A 27,005-nucleotide genomic window follows, 5' to 3' on the forward strand; every position below is an offset into this window, starting at 1 on the left:
TTCTAGATCCGTTTTGGCCCAGCTGGCCATTGGCTGGCCCAGACAACGAGGCGGGACTTCACCCCTTCTTCTTAGTTGGTTTTTATTTTGACTCGAGTGGGTGGGGAATCCCGATCATAGACTGCAACGCCGGTAGCCACGCCCCTCAGAACATACGCGACTTTATGGTCATTTTTTAAATAAATGGGACCATAATTTTCCAAAAAGAATATTATGACTTTAGAAATGAGACTTTAAACTAGTGACTGGAAGCAGAAAGTATTCATGACCATGTTTATTAAGGTAATACAGTCTAGGTGAAGTTGGGCCCAAATACATGGACTTCTATTGAGCCCAATGACAGCGCCACAACAGGCCATTATATGAACTTTCAGTAAATCCCGATTTCCTTAGTGGCTTGTCTGACTGCCCCCCTGGTCTGCACACAGTGTCATGGCGTTTGGACTATGGGTTTAGTCGTTTAGACGATGGGATGATGCCTCTAAGGTTGTTGTTGGCTGCAATCCTGTCCCATTGGCTTAGAGGTCTCCTAGAGACGAGGCAGCCAATGAGAAAGATAAGTCTCAAGTACAGAACGTGGGCGTGAAAGCACCGGCCAGCGTTTATTGACCAGCTGTGCTTACACAGCAGCTGGAAAAAACCTATTTACATTGAAGCTGACGTAGGCGGACATTTCACTTCTGGTTCATTCCCGGTATTATCGATCGCCTAGCAACCACGAGGCATTCATACATTGCATGCGAGTGCGATCTAACTTAATCAATAAAAACCCTAAAATGTACTCGTCAATGGCAGTGAGCGGTTGGGTTTGAATTGACGATGGCAGTGAATGTGTTACGTTTAATCTCTCTCAAATTCAGAAGCTCTATATTTATCAGGGTTCCCATGTCAATTAGTTGCCTACTGTAGGTCCTACAGTATCACCCTGGATTAGAAGGTACAGTATATCATTTTGCAATGAAACCATTCATGGTGTACTGACTCCTAACACCTTGCGCACACACTATTGTTACAGGAACAAACCCCAGTCGTTATCAAACTTTTTCATATCAAGGACCCCATAATTGACACTCATTAGCCCGCAGACCCCCCATTTGAAAATATATGCCAAGGACCCCCATAAGAGAAGGTTTTTACGGCTCTAGCAGTGATTCTCAACCATTTTCATTTCAAGGGCCCCCTGGTTTGACCTGGGGGCCCCAATGCATATTGAAAACAGCACCCCTACTGGTACTCATAGTCATATACTGGTGCTCATGGCCACATAGGTGAACACATAGGTAGGTGAACACATAGGTAGGTGAACACGGACATTGCTGTTCCTTGGAGTGGTTGCACCACTCAAAAATCAAAGTTAATTTAAGTCAGATGGAACCTTATGGGTCTGTAACTCGGAGAGTGTACAAATGGAACCAAATGGACCCGTTAACCCACTTTGGGAACCACTGCTCTACACTCTGCAGTGCCATTCTAGGAGGTGGTGATATTGACGTACTCTTGCCTTGCTGCGAGGGGAAGGGAAGCCCCTTGGTCCTGTCCGGCGAGTATCCTCTGCTACTGACGCTGGAGCCGGAGCGACTGTGGGGGGAACGGGCCACCTCTCTCCTGGCGGGGGAACGCTCTCTGATGGGAGGGTACGGAGCTGGAGCCGGGGCCGGGGCTGCCTTCCTCCTGTAGGGATCTCGGTCCTCTCTGTGGGGAAAAAATAAAATTATAATAAAAGTTTGGAGTGTTCCTGCCATAAACTTAAGAGTTCTTAACCGGCCTGAAAATTAATGCCCCCTACCTGGGCCCTAACTGGTCAGGCCCAGTCCGACAAATTTTTAGCATACATTTTTTATATGATGGATATGAATGATGCACAACTTATTAACCGTTTATTTGGCAAATTATCTAGAGAATGTACAGCCAGTAAGGGATATGTTTGCTAGTTACAGTGTTGTATTTATGTTGTATCCGATCAGTAGTATCGGTAATGAAGTGTATGTACTGTTTGTCCCATGAGGGATGGGCCACAAGGTGGCATGACACTTAGATAAATAAAATCATTAATTCATTCATTATATATTTCCCCTGGAGCCCGAGGCCCTGCCCGACCCTAGTGATTAGCATAGATTTTAGGCCCGGCCCGAAGATGTCGGGTCGGGTTTAGGCAGAATTTGAGAACTACATAAACTACATAAGCTCAAAAACAATGACCCAGTTTATTCCAGATTCTTCTGCAAGTCTACCGGGTTAGAACGTTCGCCGACTCAGGAACATTTTAACTTCGCTAAATACAATTACAGCATTCAACTCCTTTTCTTGACTTGGAAATGTTGCCCATGATTGAAAGCTGACATCCAGCGTTATCAGCTCGGTTGCCATGGCTCTTTCTCCCAATAATATATTAAATATATTAATATAAATCTTTAGAGAAGTCATGTACTCATACCCTCTGTCGAGGTTTAAATCTTTAGAGAAGTCATGTACTCATACCCTCTGTCGAGGTTTAGGATGGCTTGCATGAGCGTGTCCGCGTCTCCCTCTCCTAGCGATCTGACTGCAGGGTAGAGGGCCTGATTCCGCACGCTGGGAGGAGGTGGTGCCCGAGCACTGGTGAGGGGGGAAAAAAACACAAATGTCCACACTTAAAACACAAAGAACATATTTCAGTCAGGACAGATTTATTCAACACGGGTTACAGTATCAAACGTACATGTACTTCTTTTAAACAATGACTAGATACTCACAATACACTAGTAAAGCCTTCTTTCTAAACAAGAAGAACGAAGGAAGACGTCCATTACCCCAAAAATAAGTTATTTTAAGTGGCTGGCGATGCATAACCAAATATGGTTACAGCTTGGCCGATAGTCCTACTGTAAGCAGATAGTGTTAATGCAGGAGGTGGAACATGTCCAACGGTCAGATAACAGTCTAAGAATGTCGACCACACGGCTTCCGTCACTGTGCTTTGTCAGCGAGCTGCCACGACTCCAAATAGTGGTGCACCCAGGTACAGGCACAGCCAGTCCAAGTAAGATGTAATGCCATTCAAGCTGAGGCCCAAGAACAGTCAATGTTAATATAACAATAATTGTAAAATAGGCGAATAGGTTTTTTTATAGGTTGCTTACGGAGACATATCTGCTGGAAGAATGGGGTCAGCCAGCCAATATCTACTATTTGCCAAGCAGTAGAAACTGGCGAACTGACCCCATTCTTTCTCATTAACACCGTTATAAAATGCCAACAAGCTTCAAGTGGCCATTTCTACTATTTGACAAGACCCTTGGAATGTGTGATATAAAACACGGACGTAGAAACCCAAATCATCCTTTTAGGGTGAATTTGGGGTTTTGGTGTCCCGGTTTATTCGGAAAGAGTGGAAATGTATGGGAAAGAGTGAGAGTGGGTGAATAGTAATCATCTTTCGCATATCAAGTCTCTCTCATTCACAAAGAAAAGACACAGTAGACTTAATAGGTTGGAGAGGAGATAAGACTGGCGAAGAGATGCATGGATAGTACATTTATGAGCGTGTGGGGATACAGGCATAAGTTCCGACATACTAACAGTCCGACAGTCATTAGTCCCACACCCTACACCAAACTCTTACCGCAAGCATGATGCAACGCATGTCGGGAGCAACGGGTGATTTGCGCATGTCGGACTTTTGGTGCATCGGATAAGCATGCGCACGGTACCCATTACTTAGAAATGGTGTAGTGCTCTTTAAAATCTCCACATATCACCACCACAAAGCTGAAACTAAAGATTATCTGCACCCATATGTCTTTTGCTACCCAATTTGTAGCCTGCCTGTGGAGACCAGTGCTGCCATGAACCATTTGTAGACACTGAGTGAGCATGAACAGCGTGGAGCCAGGCTGACCTTGAGGCACTGTACTGTACCACAGGAGCCCTGAATAAGCTGAGCCAAAATGGGGCAGACTAGACATGGATTTATGCTTAGTCTTATGTTACTGTAAACAAACATTTCACAGAGGGATATTCACACATTTCACGTTACAGAGGCCTACCACTGCAGAGGACTGCCCCCTCAGGCTAAATCGGAGGCAATGAAAACAGGGGACATATTCACTGTTCTGATGTGTGGAGAAACACTGCCACCTGCTGTTCACTGGGATAACTTCCCTTCAGAAGGGAAGATGGGATTCTCTTTACTAGATGCTTGTGCACTTCAATGGATAGAGATGGGGTAGGGCTACACTCATTATTTTGCAGAACACTATTCATTATTATTAAATCACAATTATTGACATGGTTATTGCTTGTCAGTGTCATATCTTTGGCCAAATGTAATTGCCTGTAATTTTATAATTGGTTGTACACGAGCTAGTGACAGATGCCGTTGCCAGCAGCAAAGTAGTCCAAGTACATTTAACTAAACAAAATTCATAATAACATACAGTATGATCAAGATTTTCAATGACTTTTGATTAATTGTGCAGGCCCTAGGATAAAACATTACATACATTTCACATTATTGGAAAGAAAACAATTATCTTAAAAAAGATAAAATAAAAACAATGGCAAAATTACCCAAAATCAATTGGCCGTCCAGTGTGTGGCTCCTCTCTAGGTACCCTGTAGGGATATTCCTCCTGTAATTAAGAGAACAAAGAATTACACTCACAACTTTGAGAATACATCATAATTACATTCATCGAAACTACAGGAAAAGTCATACTTAAAAGAATAATAGCTACTGTGTACATGCACAGTATGAAACAAGTAAAATAATATAAACATGTTTTTGTTTTTGTGTGTGTGTGTGTGTGTGTGACGCGACTTGGCCTGTTTTTTTTTTTAAACTGTCAAGTGGCATTTCTTCCTCAATTCACCGCAATTGGATCTTAGCCAATCAGGATGGAGTCTGAAAAATCTGAAAGACCAGTTTCGTTGAATGGCTCTAGAGAGACTGGGTACCAATTTGCATGATGTTTGGACCAAATTTGTAGGTGTACTGTCCAAAACATTTTTTTGCACAAAGCGGCCTCCTTGTGGCGCTATGAGAGGCCAATGTGAAAACCTTGGGGCAGAGGTTCAGCTGCGGCATTCAGGGAGTGTGTGTGCAGAGTATGGCAAGCCAACGGTGCCGGAGATTAGCTGTCCACAGAAACACGGACGGACACACACGGACAGACTGACTGAGTGCAAAACATATGCCTTCGGCCTGGTGGAGACAACAATGGGGTAGTGTGCTGTAATAACCCCCAGGAGTTGTCTGAGGAATTACTGTCCTTAGAACACAAGTGTCATGCAACGAACACCAGGGGGCATCAGAACTCTCTTCTGTAGAGCTACAATACTCAATAGAGTGATTATTGACAGTCAGTCCTTCCTTAGCAGTGATTCACCAGGCAGTCCCAAGCTAAATTAGTATTAGTTAATACGACATTGAAATCTGTGTGGATAACCCTATATACACATTGGTTATTTGGAATATATTTTTTAAACATTTTAACAACACAAATCTCACAAATCGTTATAGCAGTGATTCTCAACCTTTAATTTAAGCACCCCCAGTTTGATATTCATTAGGCCACAGATCTCCATCTATTTAATAAATTGTTTTATCTCTGGAACACAAATTGTCACCTTCAATTAACTACCTCATTGTTAATCTATGGAACCAAATTGAATAGATTCAGGTCTATCATTCAAATATCATATAGAATTATAGATAATAATCAGGAAAATCAACTTCAGCACTGGTGTCCTATACCATAACAGAAACTGCTTTACATTTATTTAGAATCAGAAACTCAACATCCATCATCCATGCCATCTCCCACATCAAGAAGACGGCAGCGCTGGCTGCAGTTCATTTTGAAATGTATTAATTTCCATTAGCCACAGTATCTGAAACAGCTTATGGAACTGTTCACTTCTAGACATCAACCTTATGACTGGAACAATCTACTGGCATCTCTGGCTGGCATCTCCCTTAGAGATAGGGTGAGAATTCAGTCATGCGACAGAGACTCAGAGTAGAGTCGCTGCTTCTTCGCCTGGAAAGGAGCCAGCTTTGGTGGTTCGGGCATCTGGTTAGGATGCCTCTCGAGCGTCTGCCTAGGGAGGATCTTGATGCACATCCCACTGGGAATAGACCCCGGGGCAGACCAAAGGGCAGTTGGAGGAAGCACATTGACTCACTGGCCTTAGAACGCCTCGGGATCCCTCAGTAAGAAGTTACTAATGTTGCTCTGGAGAGGGAAGTCTGGAGCTCTAAGCGGTTGAAGATGGATGGATGGATGGATGGATCTTATTCAGTCCTCTCACCTTGAGATTACCTGTTCATGTTGTTAATTTTGTCTGTTTGATGTTGTTGGAATTGTCTGTAAAAAATATTTTGTCTTAAATGTATGAAGTCTATTTTGTAAGGTGCCCCCTTTTAAACAAGATGTTTCAGGGGTTATTCCTAATAAAGAAATGTCAGAAAAATGGGACTCCACATTGAGAAGCACTGCTTTATACGATTAACCAATTAAGTCTGTGTCATTTTAAGGTTTTTGGCTATTCAAAAAATCAGCAGATGTACAAGCTCACAGCGCGTCACTGTGTGCCGGGCTGCGAGCTCGTACATCTGTTGTTTTTAAACATTTTAGAAAAACCTTGAAAGTGTGAGAACTGCTGATTTAGAAGGCATTTGTAGAATCGGCTTCAGGTCAACTTGCCCTTCGTGCAGGAGGAGCGGTTCGTCGCTCTGCAGGGAAGTGAACGTTTTCGCCGTGGTAGGCCCTTTGATCTTCGCCATGGTACGTACGCGGTCCTCCTCCGTTAGGGAAGAAGCGTCCGTCGTTACCGTACTCGTAGTCACCGCGACCGTACCCGTCCTCAGGCCTGCTGTACGGACCCCTCCTCTCCGCCGGCCCAGGCCCAGCTGGTCGGGGGTACTGTGACTGTGACTGCGACGGCTACAAGATATACATTTTGTATGAAACAAATTACAAACTACAAATTAAGCACTGCACCAAAGGTCTGTTCAATTTCATTTAATTCCGTAAATTTGTCAACCGAGTTTGCTTGAAACTGCTCAGTTTCTCTTGCCACGTGTTCACAAATGTAGTACAAGAGATTTCTATTCAAACGTAATGTTACTTAAAATATATGCAATGATTAGTACAATTTGATCTGGAAATACGCCAACTGTACATACGTCGGACTGCCAGCCACGTGCATGTGTGCTCTTTTGTTTAACAAAATATCTTTGAGCACAGCGTGTTTCAAATATTGTCGACTGTTAATCTGTCATAGGTCCGCCGGGTGTAGTCAATGCTTGTGAATGCAGCAACATAAGAGCACTTCCATCATGAGTGGGTGACAGCCAGATCATCTGGAGGCCACGCCTGACCTCTTGGTGGTCCTTAGATAAGGAACTTAGAATCTATTCTACAGTCTATTTTAACTGCAACTGCATCATAGAGAGATAAAATCCTGTGTACTAAAAATGTAGTAAAGTTTGCACTGGCAAAGACTGGCTCTCCAGTCTCCATAAATCTAAAGTTCATCTCGCATCTTTATGCAATTTGAGAAGTGAAAGCAAAGGCACAGAGAGAAGTGTGACATAACTTCAAAACATCTGCATGTCATGTGTGAAATGTCATGTTGGTAAATCTCACCGCTCTGTCTGGTAGAAAGCGCTCATCATACGCATCTCGTATGCTCCTCTCTCCTCTCCTGTAAGTCACTGGAAAATGCAGCAAGGAGTTATACTACACAAACCACCAACATCAGCATCAGGTCACATAAGACAGTGGGTTCCCAAACTTTTTCTTATCAAGGACCCCCAAAATGACACTAATTAACCCACGGACCCCCATTCGAAAAGATATGCCATAAGAGAAGATTTGTACGGCTCTAGCAGAGATTCTCCACCCGTTTAATTTCAAGGACCCCCCAGGTTGACATGCATTAGTCGAAATGGGAGAGGAAAAATACTGGTTCATGATGACTACTTACTTGTTGATTCGAGGACTTCTTTGAAGTCTTCAGTGCGTGTAAGAAAAGTATGAGATCTTCAACACAATCTGGGGAAAGAAAGATAATGTAGCTTAATAATGATCACATAAAAAGCAAGGCTTTTGCACACCTACAGGCGACAGGTGCATATTAGGACAGCCAGGTGTCCGACGTATACTGAAAAAGGAAAAAACTCCCACACGGTCTTCAAATGTAGTAGAACAATTTATTAAGGAACAGCACCGTTCGTCTTATTCAACCTTCATCTGTCTATCTTTAAGATAGACTTTTTCGGGTGAATATTTTCTGCAACCGAATATTCGGTGCATCACTAGTTTCAATGACTTAAACAATGTACCGCAGTATGGAATAGTACTACAATATAGATATTTATTCATCAAATGTTACAGCTCTCCTTGATTCAAAATAATAATAATAAAAACGCAACTGATAGAATACTCTTGCTCTATAATGAAAGAGTATTATTTAAAATTAATGATATATAGGCTAAATATAGGCTAAAAGAAAGTAAGAAATGTTTTCACAGTAATGCACAATCACATTGCTATAACAGTAACACCACAGCTAAAAAATATATTTTAATTCAGCCTTTCAGTTTTTTGGATGGGTAATATTGTGTGAAGATGAAGAGAAACTGCCATTTTGTCCTAAATAGAAAACACACACAGTGGCAGAATACCACACAGAGCACGTCTGTGACCGATCCAAAACTAAGGAAAACATGGACTTACAGATTCAGTGAACATAGCTTAAGGCCACCACAAGTGAACCTGTCTCTCGAGAGAAGGCAGACTGCGTGTACCCAGCACTGAACAGAAACTGTGATGGGAAAACTGAACTACACTTTCTACCGGTCCACTGTACCAACTAAGACAAACAAGACACATAGGGCTGTATTTTGCGTGTCTTAAGTACCAGGTCTTATTCCCTAACTTGAGTAAACTAAAGACCTGGAGGCGTGATCACTAAAGACCTGGAGGCGTGATCAATGCCATTTGGCTATTCTGAGTGGCCAAAGAGCATTGATCACGCCTCCAGGTCTTTACTTTACTCAAGTTAGGTAATAAGACCTGGTACTTAAGACACGCAAAATACAGCCCATACTTCCCAAAGTTCCCACAGATTAAAATCAATCACCCAAAGAGAGCTTGAAAACATGACTAGTGGGGGGGGGGAAAGTACAACAATGTGCAAAAACACTGCGGACAGATTTGTTGTGACAGAAGGATGTCAGAACTACTTGCATACGATTACGAACAGAGCAACTACCTAAAATACATTTGAAAAAGAGAGAGAGAGAGAGAGAGAGAGAGCAGCACACCCGTTAAGACTATTAATTTCTATACATCCGCACCTAATGGTGAGCTTTAATTTAGACCCACAACACTAATTTAATAACACGATCGCTGGTTGAACTTAAATTATGTGCGGCATCAAATGTAATGTATAACATGGCAGGACAATGTGTGGGTGACATTCAGGGACACACATGTTGCTCTACAAAACGTTTCATATTCCCCACAGCGACCTCCAGCTTAAGCTTACCTCCCCAAACGGGGTCATCCCTATGTTCCCCAGGTTCTATGTTCCCCACTTACCTTAGGGTTTAAGGCCTATTCATAGTCTGGATTTTCGGTGGTGAGCTGACCACCGCGAAATAACGTTGATCGGTGGTGAGTAAACCACCTAACCACCAAAAATCCAGACTATGTAGGGTTAGCGTTAGGTTTCTGGTTTAAGGACTTGTTTAAAGAGTGTTTTGTACTATACAATTGTATGTATAAGTACAGAACAAAGAATGTTTGTTTTTGCCATCTTTGTTGAAGAGTCTGAGCAATCATGTTTTAGTTTATTTTATGCCAGTGTTAATTTTTTAGTTGGCTTAAGACTAGATAGTTCAAGTAGCCTAGGCAAGACTAAAGTTCAATGGATTGTTCAAAGACTGAGCTTGAATCAGAATTTGCTACTAAAAGTAACACTAAGACTAAGTTGCTAAAATACTTTTAATCTTACTAGAATTACTAGGTTAGGTTTCTGGTTTAGGTTTATTCTAAGTGGGGAACAAATAACCTTTTTTGCATGGTGGGGAACATAGAACCTGGGGAACATGTACGCTGAAACAAACACGGTGGTGGTGTGTGCATGTATATTCAATTATTCATGCATGTATATTCATCAAGATACTGAATACATTACTGACTTGCAGCATGATGAAATGTAAACTGTGTGGTTTGAATCCATGGTTTGCCATGGATGAATTCGGACATACTGACTGCAATTAAAGCCAGAGACAAAAAATGCTCTGAACTTCTTAAATGCAAGTCCAAGCTAGCCAAGCGCTTCAACAGTTATCTCCAAACCCAACTGGGCATCCTAAAAACACAACGAAACAAGCTAAGAAACTGTGTAACTGCCATGACGAAATCAGCTAAAAGAAACTTTATCAATGATAAAGCCGAGGAAAACAAAAACAATCCTCGGGAGCTCTGGAAGATACTAAACAACCAACTAGGCTGTGGTCAGAAACTAAAAACCAGATTTACAAACATAAACATCAAATCGAATGACACCATCATCACTGACAAGCTTGATGTAGCTAACTACTTAAACATCTTCTTTACAAACATTGCAACAACGCTGGTTAACAAACTGCCCTCCCACTCTGGGCGTTTTGGTGTAGAGCCTTCTACAAAAATCTAGGTGTCGGAAACGTCAGAGAATTTTCATTTGGCGCAGAAACCCTTAAGTATTTTTGTTTGACCGGTTTGGTTGCTCTGAAATTCTCTCTTCCTTCCTTCCTTGACTTCCTTATTGACTAGATTCGGCACAAACAAGGGACTAAATTATTTTCACTCCTATGCCCTATGCCATGCGAATCCCTAGCCATGATTCATGACTCTCGTCAACTGCACCCTGTTTTTTGCGATCGCTACATTTACACGAAATCCGTATATATAAACATTCGGATTACAAATATAAAGTACTCACTTTTTATCCCACGGGTGTTAGTTAGTTGCTGCTCCAGCGATTAGAATTGCTGCATCCTGCGTTGTTTAATAAAAAGCATTTTTATCCGAGCTGTTATTTTGCCATTGGCTTTCAACTACGCGCCCCTATCGGTCGGGAGGAGGGTGGCACTCTGTGTGTTCGATATAGGTACGCTGACCGCCCTGCCAATACAGACTAATAGGCGAGTGGGCTCCCGGTGTGCAACTGTGGATTTCCCAAACGAACCCCGTTTGAAAAAAGTAGCCGGGGCGCTCGGATAAAAATGCTTTTTATTAAACAACGCAGGATGCAGCAATTCTAATCGCTAGAGCAGCAACTAACAAACACCCATGGGATAAAAAGTGAGTACTTTATATTTGTAATCCGAATGTTTATATATACGGATTTCGTGTAAATGTAGCGATCGCAAAAAACAGGGTGCAGTTACGTCATGATAATCATCATGGCAGTCATGTATCAGGGCTAGCGAATCCCTTGACTCCTTCAAAACCGCTCTCAAAGGGCACCTACGGACGGCTGCAATTCGAAACTGGCCGGTCTGGCCCCCTTAAATTCGGAATCCCCCCCACCACCCCTTCCCCCCCCCCCTCACTGTATGTTTCTTTTCCCTTTTTAACTCCTTTATGATGAATTCCTGTTCTGTTCTTTGGCTATATATCAGTGTCTATTTGTAGGTCTCTAAATGTTTTGATGAATTGAACAAGGACCCTCTTGTAAACAAGTGTAATGCTTTATTGGGTCGTCCAATCACAGTTAACAGTCTTTGTATTTCAATCAATCCCTCACAAACTAACACAAAACAATGGGAGTTTTCAGTTCGTGGGAGTTTTTAAATTAATGTACCCCCTTTTTAATCTCTGTAGTGTAGTACAGTGGTTCTCAACCAGTGGTCCAGGGACCACCACCAGCTGTCCTTGAGGGAGTTCCGGGTGGTCCCCAGCTAAATGATGGAGAGTTGGTAACCAAATGGATCTTCTAATGGAATTTTAACTCTTGAGAGTGTAAAATGAAAATGTATCGAATAGAGCATGGAAATGTGGACAACATTCGATTCGTTTTGGGTCTGAGAGGCTAAATGTCATCAAATGGTGGTCCGTGCCGTGGCTCAAATGCAGAATACATAATGGGCCTTGGTATGAAAAGAGTTGAAAACCACTGCTGTAGTACTACTAGTATAGACATGAACCATAGACATCAATGCAAGCTAATGCTCGCTGTGGCTAATTGGCTAGCTTCGGACTGCATCACACGCTATGTATGCAGTTGGGCCCTTCATCTGATCTAAGAGCAACATAGCTAGTTGAACCTGACGCACGGTTCATCTAAAATATATGTTACGACAACTGCGAAGGAGAAGCGTGCGGGAATTAACATGTTGTAAAGTTAAATTCGCTCCCGGGAGGAACATTACCCACCTTGTTGTCGTGCTTTTCCTTTCCTTCCCGGCGGCCACCGGCGATGGCTGGCTGGCATTATGAAGTGTTGCCAGGTCATGCTAGATTTTGCGAGAGAAATAAGCAAACAGCGGGTTTATTACGGTTTATTATTATTTATATTATTATATTTTTTAATAGCCCCAATTGAGTTGTGATTGAAATGTACTGTAATTCTGCAAACTGTTAATAAATATTTCAATCAATAAAGAAAACGATATTTTCGAGCAACTTTACAGACAGGCCAAAGGACCAACGGCGCTTGTAATAAGCGCATATGGCAACACTGGGCTCGATGTATGAATTTAGTCTGATTGGATGAAACTATATGACGCGTCATCAGTCTGCGTCTGCGACGTTATCCTGTTCCACTTCAATAGTAAACAACCACAACAACACATAAGCCTTTTCTACCTCGTTTTCTAATCAGGTATGTTACCAATGAAATGCATTCTCTAGGTGTATATTTGTACGTCTCTAAATGTTCTGATGAATTGAAAAGGGTGGACCCTGTTGTTGTACAAGTGTAATGCTTTATCAGTGTTGTCGTCCACAGTAACAGTCTTTGTATTGAGTTGTGCTTTCATGTGAAATGTACCCATATCCGCAAACTGTTAATAAATACTTCAATCAATCAGGTAAGGCTCTATTTTAATGTGTGTATGTCAATCACATTGGATTGTTATATTATCGTTATCGTAAATAAATAAGAATGTATTGATTGATTGAAGTATTTATTAACAGTTTGCAGAATTACAGTACATTTCAAGCACAAATTACAATTCAATACAAAAAAATGTTAACCGTGGACGACACCATGACACATTACACTTGTTTACAATAGGGTCCACCATTTTCAATTAATCATAAATAATATATATATATATCTGTATATTGCAGTTCAGTTGCTCGTCCAGTGAAAGCATCATGAGTGGGGGTTTGGCTCCAAGTAAAAGCACTGTGTATGTGTCCAACCTGCCTTTCTCTCTCACCAACAATGACCTGCACAAGGTGCGTGTTACTATAGGCCTACACAATTTTTTATCATCTCAAAGGCTGTTGTATGTGTGAGATATCCTCTCATAAGATTTAGCTAGTCTGGGTATCGACTTAGCCTAAGATTTAGACTCTCGTAGATGTATTTTATCGATTCTGACATTTGAAAATGTCAGAATCAATACATTCATCTATGAGAGTCTCCCAGAACCCACATCACCCCTGCCCATTTTGATAGGCTGGAATGACGTTGACGACAGAGACACTAAAAGATACCCATGTACCTGTCAAAATACTTCCTTAATGTCAACGAAGTCCACAATCACAACACCAGAGTTCAACTAACGACGTGCAACCCAGATTCGGCTCAAACAAGGCATTAAATTAGCCACTAAAATGTGGGAGGATCTTCCAGCGGCCATTGAGAAATGTGAATCCCTAGACTTACGTCGGACGGCTGCAATTCGAAACTGGCTCCTGTAAAAAGTTGAAGTCCCCCCCTCCACCCATTTTCCATTACTTGTTTTTCCCCTTTTTACTTTCTTAAACTGTATGATTTCCTATTTTTTATAAAAGTGTGTATTAGGATGGATGGATGGTGTATATTTGTACGTCTTTATGTGTTCTGATGACATGAAAATGGAGGATCCTGATGTAAACAAGTCTTAGTGCTTTTTATGGGTTTTATCCTCGTAGTTCAAAATCGAGTGTTTACAAATGGACCCACATACCAATATTTTATAGTGTAGTTTGTAAAGCAACCAATGATGAGTAACATGTATTCACTGTCATTTCAGCTCTTCACCAAATATGGGAAGGTTGTGAAGTAAGTAGTTCAGTGACAAAGCCAACAAATTCCACCAGGCAATCAGGTTTATGAACAATACACAAGAATGATTGTTGCCTGACTGACACACACACACACACACACACACACACACACACACACACACACAGGGGATGATTACCAAACGGGCCTGTTGGGCCCAGACCCAGGGGCACCTGAGCTAGGGGGGTCCCTGAGCTTGTACCTCCGCACAACCACGTCGCTGTCACTTGTACTCTTGTGTATGGGGGTTGTAACAACTAAAATATGGCAAACTGAAACATGAATCTAGACGAGAACAACCAATGTCAATATGGCAATATGGCCCAATGCAAATTATAAATCATGAGTTGGATAAAATGCTGTTTGGAGATTTAAAGTATACGGAAAAGGACAATAGGTACTAGTAATATCTGTAAGTAATATCAGTCTAATGAATAATTCAAATTTGAACATTAGTAATGGTTGCTTGCTTCCCAAAGGGTGACAATTGTGAAGGACAAAGAAAATCGCAGAAGTAAAGGAGTGGCATTTGTTCTCTTCCTGGATAAAGAATCGGCCCAAAACTGTGCAAGACAATTAAACAACAAACAGGTAGGCCTGTAACAATTACAGAATTCCTCTCTAGTTTTCATCAGCTATATTGGTATATTGGTACACTGAGCTGAATATGCCTCTTTGTTTGTCCCACAGTTGTTTAGCAGAACAGTGAAAGCCAGCATCGCCGTCGATAATGGCCGAGCATCTGAGTTCATCAGGCGACGGAACTACACAGACAAGTCCAAATGTTATGAGTGCGGGGTTAGTACGCTTTTTGTGATATTTTGTTTGATGAAAAAGTGTAATTTAGTAGTATATACTGTATATATTGGCCAGTCTCCATTCATGGGCATAAGGGACACAGACGGCGAGACATACCAAGAGATTTGTTCATCTTTAGGATCACTATCCTATAGGACTGGCCACCCGGCAGACCTCTGACCTCACAAACACCATCCACCCATTATCCACCACGTCACTCATAACGTAACCATAAACAAAACCGATATGGCCATATATAGGCATATATGGTGAGCCGGTTGTCCAGAGCCACAGCTCCGACCGTTATGCAAATAATATGGCCATGTGCACACATTGGAAGGACTCTAGGGAGTGCGGCACCTGCCACCAAGTTGTTCGAATATGCGATTGTCCAGAACTGCAGATCTGACCAATATTGCTAACTTCATTTGCGTACTGCATAGTACCAGTAAGACGCGCAAACCCGGGAAGCGAACGCAGCTGAGACCCTGCAGATCATGTCTGTCTGTCTGTGTGTCTGTCCCGCTGTTACTGTATATGTGGACCTGGCCCCTTTTGTGCCCATATATGGAGCTGAGTGGACCTGGCAACACACTCCATATTTGGATAGCGGGACAGACACACGGACAGACAGACAGACAGACAGACACACACACAGACATGATCTGCTAGGTCTCATAGTAAGTGCTCACTGCGTTCGCAATGAGACCTAGCAGATCATGTCTGTCTGTCTGTCTGTCTGTGTGTCTGTCCCGCTATCCAAATATGGAGTGTGTTGCATCAGCAATCACTCAGCTCCATATATGGGCACAAAAGGGGCCAGGTCCACTCAGCTCCATATATGGGCACAAAAGGGGCCAGGTCCACATATACAGTAACAGCGGGACAGACACACAGACAGACAGACATGATCTGCAGGGTCTCAGCTGCGTTCGCTTCCCGCGTTTGCGCGTCTTACTGGTGTAATCCATTATGTCACTACTATTCTTATTACGTCACAATATAAGGGCTTGTTCACGTTCACAGCTGAGTTATTAATAAGTGATGTTTAGTTGATGGTAGGTTATTGTTTGTGAGCTACAGTTGTTTCCACAGGGAAGCACAGATTTGTTTTGTGCTACTGAAACCTACGGATCAATCAGTGTCATGGAGAGCAAGATGGCGGGGTTGAGGAACCGAAATACATTGGAACCAAACCGCATAAGCCGCATCTTGAAAGACGGCAGGCGTCCTCCAACGCAGCCTGAGAATCTGGCGCAGGATGAGGTCCACGAGGAAGAGGTGGTGGCGGAGGAGCCCAAAACCGGGCCCGTCCAGATCGTCCTGGCCAATGAAGAAGAGCATAACTTTGAGCTAGACGTGGCGGCACTGGAAAGGATTCTGCTCCAGGACCACGTGAAGGACCTCAATGTGGTGGTGGTATCTGTGGCCGGAGCCTACCGCAATGGCACGTCCTTCATGCTGGACTTCATGCTGCGCTACATGTACAACCAGAACCAACAGCAGAATGAGTCTTGGATAGGAGGAGACAATGAGCCGCTGACAGGATTCAGCTGGAGAGGAGGCTGTGAGCGAGAGACCACAGGCATCCTGATGTGGAGTGAGGTTTTTGTGGTTGAAAAGCCTGACGGCACTAAGGTTGCAGTGCTGCTAGTTGACACGCAGGGGGCATTTGACAGCCAATCTACCATCAAGGATTGTGCTACTGTGTTTGCCCTCAGTACCATGATCAGTTCTGTACAGGTGTACAATCTGTCCCAGGATATACAGGAAGACAATCTCCAGCATCTGGCGCTCTTCACAGAATACGGACGACTTGCTATGGAGGAGATGGAGTACCAGAAACCTTTCCAGTCCTTGATGTTCCTCATTCGAGACTGGAGCTATCCTTATGACCACGACTATGGCCTCGAGGGAGGCAAAGCCTTCCTGGAGAAAAGGCTAATGTTTTAGCAGGGCCAACCTGAAGAGCTGCAGAATGTGAGGAAACACATCCACTCCTGTTTCTCCAACATCAGCTGCTTCTTGCTGCCCCACCCTGGCCTTAAAGTGGCCACCAACCCATACTTTGATGGCCGGCTCAAAGATATCGACGGGGACTTCACACGGCAGCTGGCCGAACTGGTTCCTCTGCTGCTGGCACCAGACCAACTAGTGGAAAAGGAGATTGGAGGAAACAAAGTCACCTGCAGTCACCTGGTTGAGCACTTTAAGGCCTACATCAAAGTCTACCAAGGGGAGACTTTGCCTCGTCCCAGGTCTATAGAAGCGGCGACGGCAGAAGCCAATAACCTCACTGCTGTGGCAGGAGTCAAGGAAATGTACAGCCAGAACATGGAACAGATCTGTGGAGGGGACAAGCCGTACATCACACCATCCGACCTCGAGCGCTGCCACCAGGAGTTCCGCGAATGTTCAGTGCGCCACTTCCGCTCGGTGAAGAAGATGGGTGGGGAGGATTTGTGCCAGCGCTATCAGGACCAGCTGGAGGCGGAGCTAGACGAGGCCTTCGGAAACCTTTCCAAGCACAACGACAGCAAGAATATCTTGTATGCAATGTGCACGCCCGCCACACTGTTCGCCGTCATGTTCATCACTTTTGTGGTTGTCAGATGCGCTCCGCAAACAAAAGGATTTCGCTGGGTCCAAAACAATGTGTTTAAGGTGTTTTATTAAAGCCAGGTGCATAACTCAAACGGTGCTCAAACATAAAGCAAAGTAGTCACAGCGATCCAACGTAAATAAAGTAAATAAAATAAAGCAAAATAAGCGGTATAAAGCGGTCAACAAAAGTGCGGCTTCTCACACACCCCCTCTCTCTCACTGTGTGTGAAGCAGGTGAACTAGGTGAGGTATTGAATGAAACAGGTCCCCGCCCCTCTGCCTGTCAATCATCCACATTAATCACCAGTGACAGCCCAAGTGACAGCACACTCATTTCATAGACCAAATTCATGGCTCTTACACGCCAGCCCCTAATTATTAGGTTATTACATAATAATTACATCAACGTAATAGGAGGCATGAAATAACAGTACTCAAATTCCCAAACTTTTCTTCCCTTTGCATTTTTTTTAAGTATTTTTTCAACCGAACGCAAAACACGAGTAATTGTTCCTGCGCAAAGTCATTTTCCGGGTAACACGCTCGTTCAAAGTCAATATCCAAAGTAAAATAAAACAGTAGAGATGAAAAAATACTCAAGTGACTGTATTTGTAATCCAAGGAAAAGTAATTGTAATCTTTATTCCAGCTGGAACAGCTGCTGCTGTCGTCCTGACGCCTGCTGGGCCATTTTCCGCCGCTGCGCCTTGAACTTCAGTGCCTTCTTTTTTTTCCCTCTGTTTCTCAGTCTTTTTCTCTGCCAGCGAGACGACTCTTCATCCTCTGCCTCCTCTTCCTTGTCCTCTACCAGTCCTTCCACCTGCTCCTGAAACCTGGACTCCTCTGTGGCTTTGCTGTCCCTGTCCACAGCCAACTGTTTGTCTTGTCGCCACCTTTTCCCTTTTCACCTCGACTTCATGAGCCTCCTTTAGCAGGGCCTGATGGTCGAAGAAGTCTGGGTTGTAAGAACCTCCAGGAGCTATCGCTTCTACTGCAGGGAGACCAGAGGGCTCCGCATTCATCTTCTCTGGACGCTTGACACGTTTCTTGCAAGTCTGCTGAAGGTACCATTGGTCCCCTTTGTCCTCCGTCTCTTTAACCTCTCCTCCCCAAATGTCAAAGAAGTCTCTTTCTGGGTCTTTGCTAGAGTCTGTCACTGCCTTCTTGGTCGTCCGAAGGACCGGTCTTCTGTTCAACAGCTGTTTCTGCCTCTGTTCATCTAAGTTCACGACAGACACCCTGTTCACAGACAACTCTGGCTGCCGACAATCCATTGCATCGTTGCTCTCCCCTTTAAGCGGCCCGTTCACAGTCCAGCCAAGCATCGTCCTGATGGCATAGGGACCATTATTTACACTGCGAACGACCTGCAATGGTTCTAATGCCTCAGGAACATTAGTCCCTATCAATAGCTCAATGTCACCATCGATCTCAGGCAGTTGAACATGTCTTAAATGAGGCCATCTCAAGAGATCCTTCTGTTTTGGAATATTCCGCTTGTGGACGGGCATGCACATCTGTGTGTAAGCATTGGGAAGGTTACAGAAGTGCTCCTCGTTCAAACCAGCCACTTCCAGTCCGGACACACTGTAGCTAGAAACAGTTCTCTTGGCAGGTAGGCAGGTAGGCTGATCACTCGTCCCCAATGGAGTATAAAGAAATATTCAAACTGCGTTCCTTCCATTATGCAGTTTACACGCATACCTGACTTTAGTGGTTGACTTTGACCGTGACTCGGAATGTTTGTCAGCCGGATCCTCCGTCGTCGTCTCAGACCGTCTTTCTTAATTCTTGTCCACTTGATCCTATATCTTCTGCTGTGTAATGCCGCCGTTGACAATACTGGTTTTTGTTGACAATGTTGAGCGACTACGGGAGATTAAGGTATAAATAAGTCGCTGAGAGGGGATGGGATGGGCCAGGTTGTAAGACGCGCTCTGCAAACAAAAGGATTTCGCTGGGTCCAAAACAATGCGTTTAAGGTGTTTTATTAAAGCCAGGTGCATAACTCAAACGGTGCTCAAACATAAAGCAAAGTAGTCACAGCGATCCAACGTAAATAAAGTAAATAAAAAGAAAAATAAGCGGTATAAAGCGGTCAACAAAAGTGTGGCTTCCCACACACCCCCTCTCTCACTGTGTGTGAAGCAGGTGAACTAGGTGAGGTATTGAATGAAACAGGTCCGCCCCTCTGCCTGTCAATCATCCACATTAATCACCAGTGACAACCCACTCATTTCATAGACTAAACATAATAAACCAATTCATGGCTCTTACACCAATTATGTCACTACTATTCTTATTACGTCACAATATAAGGGCTTGTTCACAGCTGAGTTATTAATAAGTGATGTTTAGTTGATGGTAGGTCATTGTTTGTGAGCTACAGTTGTTTCCTGAACAATTTAGCGGACAGGATAACTGATAATGACTGATGACGAGTTTCACCTGCGGGAAGATTCTCCAACAGAGGCAGTGACTTCGAGATATGCACAAGCATGCAGTGATCCACAGGGAAGCACAGATTTGTTTTGTGCTACTGAAACCTACGGATCAGTCAGTGTCATGGACAGCAAGATGGCGGGGTTGAGGAACCGAAATACATTGGAACCAAACCGCATAAGCCGCATCTTGAAAGACGGCTGGCGTCCTCCAACGCAGCCTGAGAATCTGGCGCAGGATGAGGTCCACGAGGAAGAGGTGGTGGCGGAGGAGCCCAAAACCGGGCCCGTCCAGATCGTCCTGGCCAATGAAGAAGAGCATAACTTTGAGCTAGACGTGGCGGCACTGGAAAGGATTCTGCTCCAGGACCACGTGAAGGACCTCAATGTGGTGGTGGTATCTGTGGCCGGAGCCTACCGCAAGGGCAAGTCCTTCATGCTGGACTTCATGCTGCGCTACATGTACAACCAGAACCAACAGCAGAATGAGTCTTGGATAGGAGGAGACAATGAGCCGCTGACAGGATTCAGCTGGAGAGGAGGCTGTGAGCGAGAGACCACAGGCATCCTGATGTGGAGTGAGGTTTTTGTGGTTGAAAAGCCTGATGGCACTAAGGTTGCAGTGCTGCTAGTTGACACGCAGGGGGCATTTGACAGCCAATCTACCATCAAGGATTGTGCTACTGTGTTTGCCCTCAGTACCATGACCAGTTCTGTACAGGTGTACAATCTGTCCCAGGATATACAGGAAGACAATCTCCAGCATCTGACGCTCTTCACAGAATACGGACGACTTGCTATGGAGGAGATGGAGTACCAGAAACCTTTCCAGTCCTTGATGTTCCTCATTCGAGACTGGAGCTATCCTTATGACCACGACTATGGCCTCGAGGGAGGCAAAGCCTTCCTGGAGAAAAGGCTAATGTTGAAGCAGGGCCAACCTGAAGAGCTGCAGAATGTGAGGAAACATATCCACTCCTGTTTCTCCAACATCAGCTGCTTCTTGCTGCCCCACCCTGGCCTTAAAGTGGCCACCAACCCATACTTTGATGGCCGGCTCAAAGATATCGACGGGGACTTCACACGGCAGCTGGCCGAACTGGTTCCTCTGCTGCTGGCACCAGACCAACTAGTGGAAAAGGAGATTGGAGGAAACAAAGTCACCTGCAGTCACCTGGTTGAGTACTTTAAGGCCTACATCAAAGTCTACCAAGGGGAGACTTTGCCTCATCCCAAGTCTATACTAGAGGCGACGGCAGAAGCCAATAACCTCACTGCTGTGGCAGGAGTCAAGGAAATGTACAGCAAGAACATGGAACAGATCTGTGGAGGGGACAAGCCGTACATCGCACCATCCGACCTCGAGCGCCACCACCAGGAGTTCCGTGAACGCTCAGTGCTCCACTTCCGCTCGGTGAAGAAGATGGGTGGGGAGGATTTGTGCCAGCGCTATCAGGACCAGCTGGAGGTGGAGCTAGACGAAGCCTTCGGAAACCTTTCCAAGCACAACGACAGCAAGAATATCTTGTATGCAATGTGCACGCCCGCCACACTGTTCGCCGTCATGTTCATCACTTTTGTGGTGTCAGCTGTGATGGGGCTCGTGGGCCTCACATCACTAGCAGTGCTGTCCAACCTGATCATGGGTGCCATGCTGCTGTCTCTCCTCGTCTGGTGTTATGTGAAGTACTCTGGGAAGTTCCCCGAGTTGGGGAAGCTAATAGACGTGGTGGCTGAGACACTCTGCGAACAGGTGTTGAAGCCCCTCAGCAAACACTTTATGGAAGATGGCATTGGGACGACCGCGGCCACCGCTATCAGAACCAGGTTGACAGAACAGGTCTCGCAATACAAGCAAAAGTCCCACTGACCGTCCCTGTCACTGCTCCCTCCCAAAATCTCATGTTTTCAGTCCTGCTATACAATGTTTTCCTTTAATGAATTTTGATTGACGAATTACAACAACCGTTATGCTCCCTCGCATACAAATGATGTGCTTGTCCATCTTTTTATTTTCTCAGAAAGTCTCGAGTCAGTAGCCTGTGTTATTAATGAGCGATGATTGCAGCTCATGTGTGCGTGCATGTGTTTCAGTGAGAGAACAAATGGCTCCTACAAGAAAGAGAGTGAAATTACATTGTGAAGTGAGTTTGGCAACTTTGGAAGTTAACTGAGTGGATTACACAAATCCAGCATGCTCTTTTGGAAACTTTATGTCACTCACTAGGGGTGGGCGATATGGTGATAAATATCGCAGAGACAAATGACAATACAATGTCTCCACCATATGCCTTTTCAGAGATTTCATATATATCGTCACACAGTGAATGCACATTCTATGATTTGCAGTTCTATATGTTAATTTATTTTGGTCTACTCTAAATGGTCTGTTACTCCTTTTTCGTTTTCTTTTTGTTAGCTTGTAGGTGGTTTTACTGTTAAGTAACTTGAAAAATAACTAACAACCGCATGAAAAATTATCGTGATAATATACTTTTCCATATTGCCCAGCCCTACTCAATCGTTGAAGCATCATTTTCTTTTCATATGTACTATTTTGTCCCATACCTGTCCATGTAATTATTCCTTTGAGCAACACACTTTGACTGCAAAGAGGGGTCAGGATTACTGGGCTGAAACCGTGCCCAAAGAGTCATAAATCATAGATATGACAACATAGAGGGGGAGATTTTACCTGCAATTTTATTTCGTTTTGGTTAGTTTTGTTCATTGTAGTGTTTTTATTACGCCTTTTCCCCCCGTTAATGAAGTCATTTTTTTCACTTTTAGTTTAGTTTGAGTATTAGTCAACACACACATTCACAAATTTGTACACTACTGGTATATACACTACTACTGTCTTATTTATTTAAGTTCAGCATTAGGTTAACTGCACTTATATTGACAGCTCTCATAAGGGATACATTCTGAAAGCATTTCTATGAATGGTTTAAATGGGTCACTTATTTCTGACCATGGCCTCAAAGTATAAATTCATTGAACTGGAAGTTATTCATTTGAGAAATGTAACCTTTATGATAGACGTTGTTCCTGAATCTAATGAACTTTAAAGGGATTGACACCAACCTTCCCATGGATGTGTGTTTAAACTCTGAACTGTATGGATTTGTGGATAGTGGATCCTAATTGTCTCATCCGTCCTCTTCCTTTCTGTCCCCTGAATATGTTTGAGAGGAGGCCATACTACGTCAAATAGTTTGCGCAGTGGCATTGTGGTAGTTCCGGGACTGTTTTTTGAACGCTGTAGCTCTGTATGAGGCTAGCCATCTATAAGAAGGTTGGTTGGTCTGTGTCAATCTGTCTGTCTATAATTGTGTGTGTGTGCTTGACCTGAGCTATTCTCGCAAACCGCTAAAATGATCAGCACCAGATCGGGTCACCACACACTTCTTGAAGTTGTGCACACTACCAGTAGGCCACAGATGTACCTCCACTAATTTGTTTCACATGTTTCATACTATGATTACATCATGTGGCAGGCAGCCAAGTCTACGGACCGGTTTAGAGCTCTTTCAACAAAAATCCTTTGCCAGCAAAGTCTATGGACTTTTATGTTTGTTTAGCGCACTAAATTACGACGTGAGATATATAAATACAACTCGATGTGGATGATGATAGTGTCAGACTGTTCAGAAGGCAATCCAGTGGGTGCCGCACACTTCACACGAGTGTGATTCTTTTTTAAACTTATTATACTAGTACTTTCTTTGGGCTCAGATCAGGTATCAGGGCTGATACCGTGCCCAAATTTGAAGTAGTTGCATCATAGATGAGTGACATCACATAACAGGCTGGCCACATGAAGTCCGAGTTCCAACGTTGGAGCAAAACTATTGCCGTGTGGACAATAGTTAGATTAGATTCTTAATATTAACATGGAACATAGAACTTATTTAGCCTCTTAACTGTCTTTTATTGGTTGTTTTAGAGCCACCTACAGTATGCCTACATATCTACACCTTCTTGATGTCAGGACTGATCATATAATTAATTCATTGGGAGATCTAAAGGTCAGAGGTCCTTTGACGAATGACTGAAACTGCAAATAATGGCGGAATCAGAAAAAACGTTACAAAAACAATTAATCCATTATCCAATGCATAATTGAATTGAATAAATAATTTAAATTATGTATTTTTGCCATTCATCACGCACAGGATACAGGACACTTGAGCTACGCATGCCCCAAAAACATTCTGGGAGAGAGGGAGCCTCCGAAGAAGAAGGAGAAGAAAAAGAAGAAAAAGGTTCAGGAAGCTGAGCCGGTGTAAGTAAAGGATGTAAAGTAAAGGACCCCCTTGTGGCGCGGGTACGCGACATGAAAAGGCTAATGGTGGTGGTATGGTTTTATTTGAAATATGCTAACATAAAGGGTAGTGGGTCGCACACACCAAGACAGCAGTTCAAATATAGTTTATTTCATATGATTATGTTGTTTATGTTGCACACCTATAGTCAGAGCGCAGTGGTCATATGAAGATTGATCTATTTGAAATATACTAACATACTATGCCAATATATGGCAAGTATATGCAGAATATAGCCTATGCTGCATATAAATGCCATATTCAGGTTCATATATGTGCATATGTGGATAAATAGGAAATGTATGTCTCCATATAGCAATATGCAATTGATATTTCCATGTCGTGGGGGGGGGGGGGGTGCATGGCCAAAAAGGGAACCGGCGACCGCTACCTTATATCTTGCACTGTCCCTATTTTCACTGAAGCAAAGTTCTTGAACCATCTAGTGACCCCATGCCATCCCTTAGCCATGAATAAAATGTTGTCTTATCCGTGCATGTTATCTTGACACCGAATATATGTATTGTTTTCTCCCTCAGTGAAGAGGAGGAAAGTGAGGATGAGGGAGAGGACCCTGCTCTTGACAGCCTAAGTCAAGCCATAGCTTTTCAGGTTAGTGTGTTAGTGTGTTTTTGCCACAACTGGTGTCTTCCTGTCTAAATTATTAGTTGACATCAAGTCTTGATCTAGAATCCAAAAATGACAATTTGAGAACAATAGTACCCAAGAATGGACCGCTTCAGTCTGTGAGATGCTATCTCTGGTAACTGAAGAATCTAGATTATGATTAGGCCTATGTCATAATTATTGCGAATGCAGTAATTATTGCGAGCAGAGCGCAAGTACTGTTTTCGGCTGCGTATGTCGGTGGTCCCCTCGGCCAATCAGGATTTTTTTATTTTTGGTGGCGTCGTGACATATGTGGATGACGTAAACAATGAGTTTCAAACTTATATGAAATCACAATGAATTGTTTTAATGCACAATATAATTGTACAACACATCGCAATTTGTGGAAAGTTAATTAGGTGTAAGAACACCTTAATTCACTAAAGTTGTAGGAATGGAATTTAATTTAAATGTTTAAATTAAGGGTTTCGTCTTTATTTGTTATTTTAAAGAGGGAGGGACGGTAAGTTGACAAGAGTCAGGGGTAAGTTGAGCGCTCTGCTATTTAGTTTATTTAGTCGGGACAGTGTATATTGATGAACATTACATTAAAAATTAGTTTCCATCTGCAGTCCCCAGACCTAAAACAATACAAACAGGATTGACATATAGGACATAGCATACAAATACCAACTTGGCCAACTTGTGTGCAAAGCACAAGTTGGCAGTGCATTTCTAGTTGATTATGTAATATCAAGGCTAAAACAATATTGTGTCCCTCAGCTACTTGTCAGGTACATTTTACGGCAGATTTATACTTTGTTGTACAATGATGCTTCCCACCAGAAGTAGGCAAGTGTAAGAAATGCATTATGATGCATTTTGAACTTATAGCTCTGCTATTTTCAGCATGTGACGCCATCGTGCAACAGAGTTTAAGAATGTAATATTAGCAGGTAACCAGGCATCATTCAGTGGTCTTCACATGTAATATTCCAAGAATGTTAAAATGGTGGCTGATGATGGCAATTAATAATGCCATTTCCAAAAATGTCTCTTGATATAAATGCTGTTGATTATTTTGACTCTTTGGTAGTGCAATGTCCTGCTGTCCTAGTGTTGTTATCATTGGAGTAAAATAGGGCTGAAGATTCCAAGGGCTAACACGGGCCCTCAGGAATACATTTTGATTTCCAGTGTGAAGTGATGTTACATCCTAGGATCCCAAGTGCGAGCCCGGGTGACCATGTTTCCATGTGTAATTTTTCTCCTTTGCAGCAAGCCCGTATAGAGGAAGAAGATCAGAAGACAGTGGTATCCATGACTCATGATGACACTCAGGCCTCCACATCAGAAGATTCCAAGAAAACCAAAATTAGAATAAAAAAGAGCACTTACTTTAGTGACGAAGAGGAACTAAGTGACTAATGATTTGTACCTATGGCAATGGACATTATTTTTAAAAAGCACACATGCTGGTTAGCTGAACGGATAGTCCATCAAACACGTGTTTTCGGCAAATACAAAATGTGTAATTAGATTTTTTTTGTTGGTTTTGGATCTCAGTATTGTGGTGACATTTATAATATGGTCCACAGTCTGTCACTATATGGATTATTTGTATACTTACATTAAGTATGTCATGTCACTAGGCTTATATGGAGAAAGAAATCTGTTGTTATTTCTGATACTGTATAACTTCTTGGTGATTAACTGTTCATGTGTTGGTGATTAAACTTGTTTTTCTAGTCATTTGTTAGTCATTTGAATGCTAAACAAAATTCCAATGACAGAAGCTTTTAGTTTCAGTATATTTGGTGTACAAAAGTAATGCAGTGAATGAATATATCCTTCACAATTCACAGTTAATGTAACACAACCAAAGACCTTATTTGTTTGAAGACTACAGTACAAACCCATTCAAACCATTTCAGCTCAAAACCAAAAGAGAAATGTGTCTCCCCGG

The 27,005-nt window shown here is 43.1% G+C and overlaps 3 protein-coding genes and 1 pseudogene across 6 annotated transcripts in view; 3 read left to right on the forward strand and 1 right to left on the reverse strand.

Annotated features, from left to right (window-relative positions):
- The window catches only part of pphln1 (periphilin 1), a 39,021-nt gene extending 26,557 nt beyond the window's left edge, over positions 1-12,464 (reverse strand). For all 3 annotated transcript variants that reach the window (XM_080757735.1, XM_080757734.1, XM_080757733.1), the window contains exons 1-7: positions 12,417-12,464; positions 7,972-8,039; positions 7,632-7,699; positions 6,687-6,926; positions 4,549-4,610; positions 2,479-2,595; positions 1,496-1,692 (exon numbers count right to left, since the gene is read on the reverse strand). In XM_080757735.1, the coding sequence (XP_080613861.1) occupies positions 1,496-1,692; positions 2,479-2,595; positions 4,549-4,610; positions 6,687-6,926; positions 7,632-7,699; position 7,972 (685 nt within the window). In that variant the 5' untranslated portion in view covers positions 7,973-8,039; positions 12,417-12,464. The remainder of the gene's footprint in view (positions 1-1,495; positions 1,693-2,478; positions 2,596-4,548; positions 4,611-6,686; positions 6,927-7,631; positions 7,700-7,971; positions 8,040-12,416) is intronic.
- Positions 12,465-12,786: 322 nt separating this feature from the next.
- Positions 12,787-26,791, forward strand: zcrb1 (zinc finger CCHC-type and RNA binding motif 1). The gene is made up of 8 exons (XM_080757144.1): positions 12,787-12,864; positions 13,335-13,445; positions 14,228-14,256; positions 14,739-14,850; positions 14,950-15,057; positions 24,281-24,390; positions 24,970-25,042; positions 26,318-26,791. The coding sequence occupies exons 2-8, from the start codon at positions 13,362-13,364 to the stop codon at positions 26,465-26,467; spliced, it is 666 nt and encodes a 221-aa protein (XP_080613270.1). The 5' UTR covers positions 12,787-12,864; positions 13,335-13,361; the 3' UTR covers positions 26,468-26,791.
- Positions 16,216-17,733, forward strand: LOC308310568 (atlastin-2-like; annotated as a pseudogene). Its single transcript has one exon. The product of its transcript is annotated as an atlastin-2-like (transcript).
- On the forward strand, positions 20,239-21,972 carry LOC308310569 (atlastin-2-like; the record flags this gene model as incomplete). The annotated part of the gene is made up of 1 exon (XM_080756955.1): positions 20,239-21,972. The coding sequence occupies one exon, from the start codon at positions 20,239-20,241 to the stop codon at positions 21,970-21,972; it is 1,734 nt and encodes a 577-aa protein (XP_080613081.1).
- Positions 26,792-27,005: the final 214 nt, after the last annotated feature.

This window comes from Protomyctophum bolini, assembly GCF_963924005.1.
Source record: "Protomyctophum bolini genome assembly, chromosome: 23".
Classification (NCBI taxonomy): Eukaryota; Metazoa; Chordata; class Actinopteri; order Myctophiformes; family Myctophidae; genus Protomyctophum; species Protomyctophum bolini.